This window comes from Seriola dumerili, unplaced genomic scaffold, assembly GCF_002260705.1.
Source record: "Seriola dumerili isolate Sdu_G_001 unplaced genomic scaffold, Sdu_1.0 BDQW01000035.1, whole genome shotgun sequence".
In the NCBI taxonomy this organism is placed as follows: Eukaryota; Metazoa; Chordata; class Actinopteri; order Carangiformes; family Carangidae; genus Seriola; species Seriola dumerili.
In genome coordinates, this window is record NW_019174290.1 from 1,761,943 (window position 1) to 1,768,772 (window position 6,830).

General features: G+C 39.8%; 1 protein-coding gene across 3 annotated transcripts in view; it reads left to right on the forward strand.

Annotated features, from left to right (window-relative positions):
- LOC111216563 (cdc42-interacting protein 4 homolog) overlaps positions 1-6,830 on the forward strand; it is a 33,285-nt gene that overhangs the window by 14,482 nt on the left and 11,973 nt on the right. For 2 of the 3 annotated variants that reach the window (XM_022738097.1, XM_022738098.1), the window contains exons 1-4: positions 10-90; positions 255-317; positions 1,426-1,530; positions 1,789-1,917. The exons of the other annotated variant lie outside the window; for it this stretch is intronic. In XM_022738097.1, the coding sequence (XP_022593818.1) occupies positions 25-90; positions 255-317; positions 1,426-1,530; positions 1,789-1,917 (363 nt within the window). In that variant the 5' untranslated portion in view covers positions 10-24. Of the gene's footprint in view, positions 1-9; positions 91-254; positions 318-1,425; positions 1,531-1,788; positions 1,918-6,830 lie in introns of those variants that run through there. 3 annotated transcript variants of the gene reach the window in all.

Sequence of the window (6,830 nt, forward strand, 5' to 3'; positions counted from 1 at the left end):
CAGCGGGAGCTCATCGCTGAGAACATGATGACCGGCATCTGTGTGGAGCTCACCAAGTATCTTCAGGAGCTCAAACAGGAACGGAAAACTGTGAGAGAGGGAGGAGGAACACCATGGGGGAGGGAGACAGCAAGGGAGGGGAGAGAAGGGAAGACAGAAGGAACGGGGAAGTTTGGCAGATTGCAAATTGACGTGGTACGCTGTGTCATCCTGTCAAACTGCAGCACATTTACTGCAACCTCTTCCTTCCCCAGCACCTGTCAGATGCCAAGAAGGCCCAGCAGACTTTAGAGAGCAGCTTTAAACACCTAGAAAGTGTGAGTCAGTTTTTGTTGATTCTTATTTGAAGGTTGAGTCGCCCAAATTATTAAAAAACATATTTTCCTACAGACTTCTTGTGATATCTCTTTGTGCAGATATTTTTTATGATAAAAAGCTTGATTTTACAGGTCCATTATTTCCTATTTAACTTCTGAACAATTACTTGAAAGTTTCCTGGAAAGAACAGATTAATTTAGTGGTAATTATAGGTGAAATGGCATACAGTAGCTCTGAAACCTTTATTTTAGTTAGATGTAGCTGCTTTTGTTGAGGTTAACTTATGAGTTTACTATATTTAACCCTAACGGACCTGAAAGTATTACGAATTAATTAATTAGAAATGCAAGGACTGAAAACTCTATTTTACCTGTAGTTAGTTACCAAATTTAAATGGTTCTTTTCAGGAAACATTAAAGAAAAATGATTATAATTTCACAGAATCATTAAATAATCAATGGTATTTGAACTGCAACATCTTTTCCTTCTTTCATTGGTAGGAAGCAGTTTCAAATTTCTAACTCTCTAATCAGGCTCCCTTTCTTAAGAGTTCAGAAGTTGTCACTAGTAACTCTGTTAATGTTAAGAAATGATCTACTTGTGCTTTAAGGATTAGTTATTAGTCATTGATTACCAGGTTGTGAAAAATATTTGCTACCTTTGTTTGGCACAATGTTCATAACAGATCTATAAAGCTTTAGACTGTGACTCACTAATCCTTAACAAAAGCCATTAATAGCAGTTTATAAACTCCTTATGCAAAGTGTCTTAATGAAAAGTAGAATTGTGATATTTTAATGTTTTGGGCACCACAAACTCGGGGGATCAGGAGAAATCTCTCAGATAGATATTTAAAAGTCAGACCAAAACTATCTTTGTCACTAGATTCCAAGAAGGAAAATATATCTGCTGTATTTGTTCTTTGTAATTTGGGTGAACTGACGCAGCATAATGTATTTATGTATTTGGTTGGACAGTCCCCTTTCATTTCAGTACCTCTTTTTGGATTCAATTCCCTGAATTCATTGCTCATACTACTAATGCTCTGTTAATTCAACTGTGTTAAAGGGTGTGTGTGTGTGTGTGTGTGTGTGTTCATGACTGCAGACTAAGAAGCGCTTCGCCAAGGAATGGGCGGAGGCTGATAAAGCCACACAGCAAGCAGAGAAAACAGAGAGCGACCTCAACGCCACCAGGCTCGATGTCGAGAAGGTAAACACACACTTAAGCATAAATAAACTGAGCACTGATTTTTTTTTTTTTTTCACCTTTTGTTTTTTGAGATATTTTCTTCTTGAACTTGAACTCCTCCTCTCCTGTCCCTCCCTCCACGCCTGCCTGCATCTACTCCTGCATTTCTCCCACTTTGCATTTCATTTTGCATCCCTTCCTTTCTCCCTCTTCCTGCATCCTTTCATCCTCCCCTGCCCTCTGTCTCTTCCACCACTCTGTCTATCCTTCGCTCTCAAGGCCAAGCAGCATGCCCATGCCCGCACACACACGGCGGAGGAGTGCAGGAACGACTACGCAGCACAGCTCCAGAAATACAACAAGGAACAAAACTTATTCTACTACTCAGAGATACCGCAGATCTTCAATGTGAGACAAAGACACACACACACACACACACACACACACACACACACACACATACATGCACACGTTCACAATGCAGTACATAAAGTCAGAGCTCACATACCTGTTAATCTGGTGTAGTACAAACCAAACACACCCATGTGTTGTCCTTCTCTGGTATGTTCATATGCATTAGAATGTATACTGTATAAACACTGTGTGTGTGTGTGTGTGTGTGTGTGTGTGTGTGTGTGTGTGTGTGTGTGTGTGTGTGTGTGTGTGTGTGTGTGGTGTGTGTGTGTGTGTGTGTGTTGTGTGTGGTGTGTGTGTGTGTGTGTGTGTGTGTGTGTGGTGTGTGTGTGTGGTGTTGTGTGTGGTGTGTGTGTGTGTGTGTGTGTGTGTGTGAACAGAAACCTGGCAGGACATGGATGAACGGAGGGTCGGCGACCTGGCCGAGGGGCTTACTGCCCAGTTTTCAGACATTGAAAAGAAGGTGCTGCCCATCATCTCCAAGTGTCCTAGAGGGAATCTCTGGAAGCTGGAGGAAAATTAATGAGAAACAGCTAAATGTTAGGTTTTTGGCAAGACTATATATTTGTCTATGTATGCTTGTGTATATACAGTAAGGTCCTTTCTTTTGCAATTGTTTTGCCATATGGTTAAAAACAAGGAGACTGTGAATTGGCTGCATCTATCTCTTCTGTCCGTCTTTCCAGTGTCATATTCCTAGACACGTCTGTATGCTGACTGTTATGAAACTTGGAAGGCTGCTCATCCACTGTTTTGGTGTTCAAATTATAGTTTTGATTTTTGGAAATAAAATTATCTTGGTTTTTCTTGCCTAGAGTTTGATGAGAAGCTCGATACGACTCTCATATCTGTCAGTCATTGAGCCCCACAACCAGCAGCCAGTTAGCTGCTGCTTTAGTGGTAAGACTGTGCAATGGAGAAAGATAAGGTATAACAGATCAGCCTAACCAGCACCTCTAAATCTCACCTAATTAACATGTTATTACACAAGAGTGGTATCAATCTGACTTTCAACAAGAACAGTGAAGAAGCATGTTTCCCCAGAATGTCAAACTTTTTCCTTCTTAATAAATCCATTTACCTGACCTCTTAACATTAAACGTAAACATTTTCTGGACATTTGAAAGTGCCTGCAAAACAGTACTCTAGTTTGATTTCAATTTATAGTCATGTGCATTGTGTTCCCAATTTCTCTTAAATATAAAACCTTTCTTGGTGGATGTAATTCAAGTTTGTTGTTGTGTGGTCTGTGATTTCTAATAATTGTAAAAAAGGAATAAACACACTGGCTACTGTTTTTGATGCTGAGAAATTACTTAACCTGTCTGTTGTGCTGTTTCCTTGATGTGATATGCGTGTGTTTTTTTTGCCCCTGCAGGACTCCATATGTTCATAGAGCAGCACAAGTCTGGTTTTGGAAGCGACTGGAGATGTGGAGTTTGAAGACTATAGCCAGGGAATCAAACAGCAACCTCTGACTCAAGCTCAACCCAAATGCGAGCAAGCTCTGCTTTCAGCAAGAGACAAGGTGAACTTGCAAACACATTGCCTTCGTTGCAATGTTGCATGAAAAAGAGCAGCATTCAGGGCAAGATATTCATGGCCTCTCCCCTCTACTGCTTATATCCTGCCTGGCACTTGACAACCTGAATATCCTCTCCGTCTGTTTGGATCTGGTTCTTAACTGATCTCGCCTAACATGTTGTTATTAGGCTAAAATTATCTGCAATTTCTAATGCAGACAATGTGGGTCTTTAAATGCAGTTAACAGGTTTGATTTGCTAGTCTAAAATGCTGCATGCTCTTATCTTTGAAATAAACACACTTGTAGTGTGAAACAATTATCAGCACTCTTATATTGGCTTGAGTGCGGCATTCGAATTAATTTAAGCATTGTAAACCCATTCTGATTATTATTATTATTTACTTATTTGATAATAGTTTATTAATGAAATTAAAATCCTGCAGAAACAACGTTTTATAGCAAATCTAATTGGACTCTAAAAGCAGACATTATTTCTGGAACCGATGTCCTTTGCCAAAGTTCAAGTGAGTTTCAGTAATTAGTCTGGTTTAGATATATTTTTCACTCACTCCCAGTTTTAACTTAATTGTTTTGGAGTAATACATTATTAAATTAAAACTTTTTAAATGACAAATTATAAAAACAGCCTTCCTATAAGCTAAGTGGATGCTGTCGAAAAAAGAGAGCAGCTGTATTGTTCAATGTCAAATCAGGTACATATTAATTTGAATTCTTTTGACTGATGTATAACTGTCTTGGATTCAAGTCGCATACAGTCACACTGAGTTTATCTGATGGGCGCGTAATGTTGAATAACATCAATAATGCCGTAATTATTGTAAGCTTTTGGCTCTCATGACTTGCACAGTTTTCAAACAATGTTGAAGAATAATACAGCATCGACCATAAAGCCCAACAAGGCCAACAAGATGACAAAGATAAACTGTATTTTCTTTTTTTTTTTCTAATGAAAACACAACAAACAGCAGAGCGTTAGTCCATCTCTCAGTTTTATGCAGTAAAAGTTTATCTTTTGACTGAAGTTATCTTTAGAAGCACGTCATAGATAAAAGTGTCTTAAAATTTCAGAAAAAGGCTAGCTCATTCTCTAAAACACCTGAAAACTGTAGTTTTTAAGCCAGTAGTTGCTTTGTTATTCAACAGGAGGCAATACACTAGTGGAGGGACTATTTTCAGCAGTGGATTAATATCACGCATAATTGGTATGCCAGTGAAGGTTTTTATGGCACCGAGGATAGTGTAAGTATGTGAGAACATGTCCACCCAGTGCAAAGGTGTGACTCATGGGTGTGTTTTTAATTATTTTTCGGCGCAGCTATTGCTGTACAGGCTTCTTAGTAGGATAAACTCATTGTTGTTTTGTCTCGTGTGGGATTTGTTGAACACTCAGAAAAATAAACTATCACCAGACTGATTCCTTTAATAAGCTACATGTTTTCATTCCAAATATAATTACATGAACTTTTCCTCAATAAACTCCTAAGAAACTGTGTCATGTTACATACCAAACTGTGGATAAACCTGTATATTTCAAAACCACTCCTGATAAATGTTAAGACAGTTTTTTAAAGCATTTAAACAAAACCAAAATCGTGTGTCAGATTGCATCAAACAGTCCAGATCCACGTGAAGAGCGGGCGCACAGCTGCTTCTTGTCTTGCTCCTGCTGAGGACTGTACAGGAGCAAAATGACGCTGGCATGGTCTCATAACAATGCTTTAAACAAACAGAACCACATCATGAAACTCGGCACACATTCCACTCATGTCTTCCCACCCACCACCCTGTTGCCCTCAGGGGCCAATTCTGATTCGCAGTCTGCGCTGCACAGACTTGCCCAAAAAACACCCCTTTGCTCGCTCTTTCACTCTTTATCACTTTATTACAAAAAATATCTGGCATCTCTTTGACCCCCCCCTCTTCTTCTTTTCCTCCTTAATTAACAGTGTCTTTTCTCCCCCTTTTGGCTACCTTTTCTCTCTCCCATGTATTTTCTTTCCTCCCTTTTTTAGTTTGTCCTCCTTCTTTCTCTCCCCGTCCTTTCCCCCCGGCAGCCAACCCTCCTCCCCTTTCCCTCCCCTCTCCAGGCTGCAGCGCTCCCCTCTCTCTCTCCTGTCTGAGGGAGTTTAATCGCTCTGTCAAACCAGGATTTCACCTTAAAGATATTACGCAAACCTGGCTTGGTGAGTTGACACTCCCATCTTGGCCGATCTTCCAGTCTGTCTGAACTGCCTCACTGTTGTTTTCACATCCGTCTCGTTGGATCCTATGTCATGTTAATAAGCTGTTACCAACCTGGACATTCCTTACTTTGTACCTGTGCTCTAAAAAAAAAATAGTTTCACATGTTTGTGTTTGTAAAGACGTTTTACCCATGTGTTTGCTCACGTGTCTCATACTGAACCTCCATTTCTCCCTGTTTAGATATCTCATGCTGAAAGCACAATGGTAAACTTGTTATGGTTACATAGAGGGTAAACTTGGATGAACAATATTCTGTGCTGGATTCCTTCAAGGGGATTATGTTTTAAGGAGTAACTGGCACACTGTTTTGTTGCCTGCACTGACCTCTGTGGGTTTAATGGTAATCACCAAGGCGACATCCACACCATGAAAGTTCAGGAAATGTATCTGAAGTCTTTTTTCCACATGTTATTGAAGAATGGAAAAAAGAAGCTCTCCAAGGATCAGCTAGCTTGTTAGCATGCTGTAGTTATACCTAACATAGACTGTTTTAGTTGCTAAGCTAGTTACCTAAATCCATTATGGATTCTGGATTCAAAAAGCATGCGCCCACACACTTGAATGAAATTTTGTTTGCATTAGCATAGTGTTTCCCCCCGGCACGGCCGTGTCTCTCTCATAGGCTTACATTGTGTTTGCACATCAACTCAAATAACTCCCTTTCTAGGCTCTGAGAAAAAGTTTTTACAGTAGGAATAAAATTAAGAAAAGAAAGACCTGTTTTGCAGTTGGAGGTCGTCCTGTCTTAAGGATCATGGAGGAATGTTTTTCACTGCAGTGCCACAGGTTGGCAAATAACTGGAAAAATTGTCAGGAAGGCCGAGGACAGCCACATTCAATAAAATGTCCAAATAAACTTCGCATTGGCCTCACCTAAAGTTGGCAGTGCAAGCAACATGTATTGTCTGGGTGCAGTTACTCTTCTAATTTTAAAATCAATATGCATTTTTAATGGCACGACTGGCACTATACTTTTCTGCTTTCAGGAACTAATTTAACTTCGTAAAATCCCCAGGTGTTTCACTTGCTCCCCAAATAAAACCAAAGAGCCAAGACTTTATTCTGTAATGCCATACTGACAAATCACCTAATTCTCTCTGTTGAGAACCAAATGCAC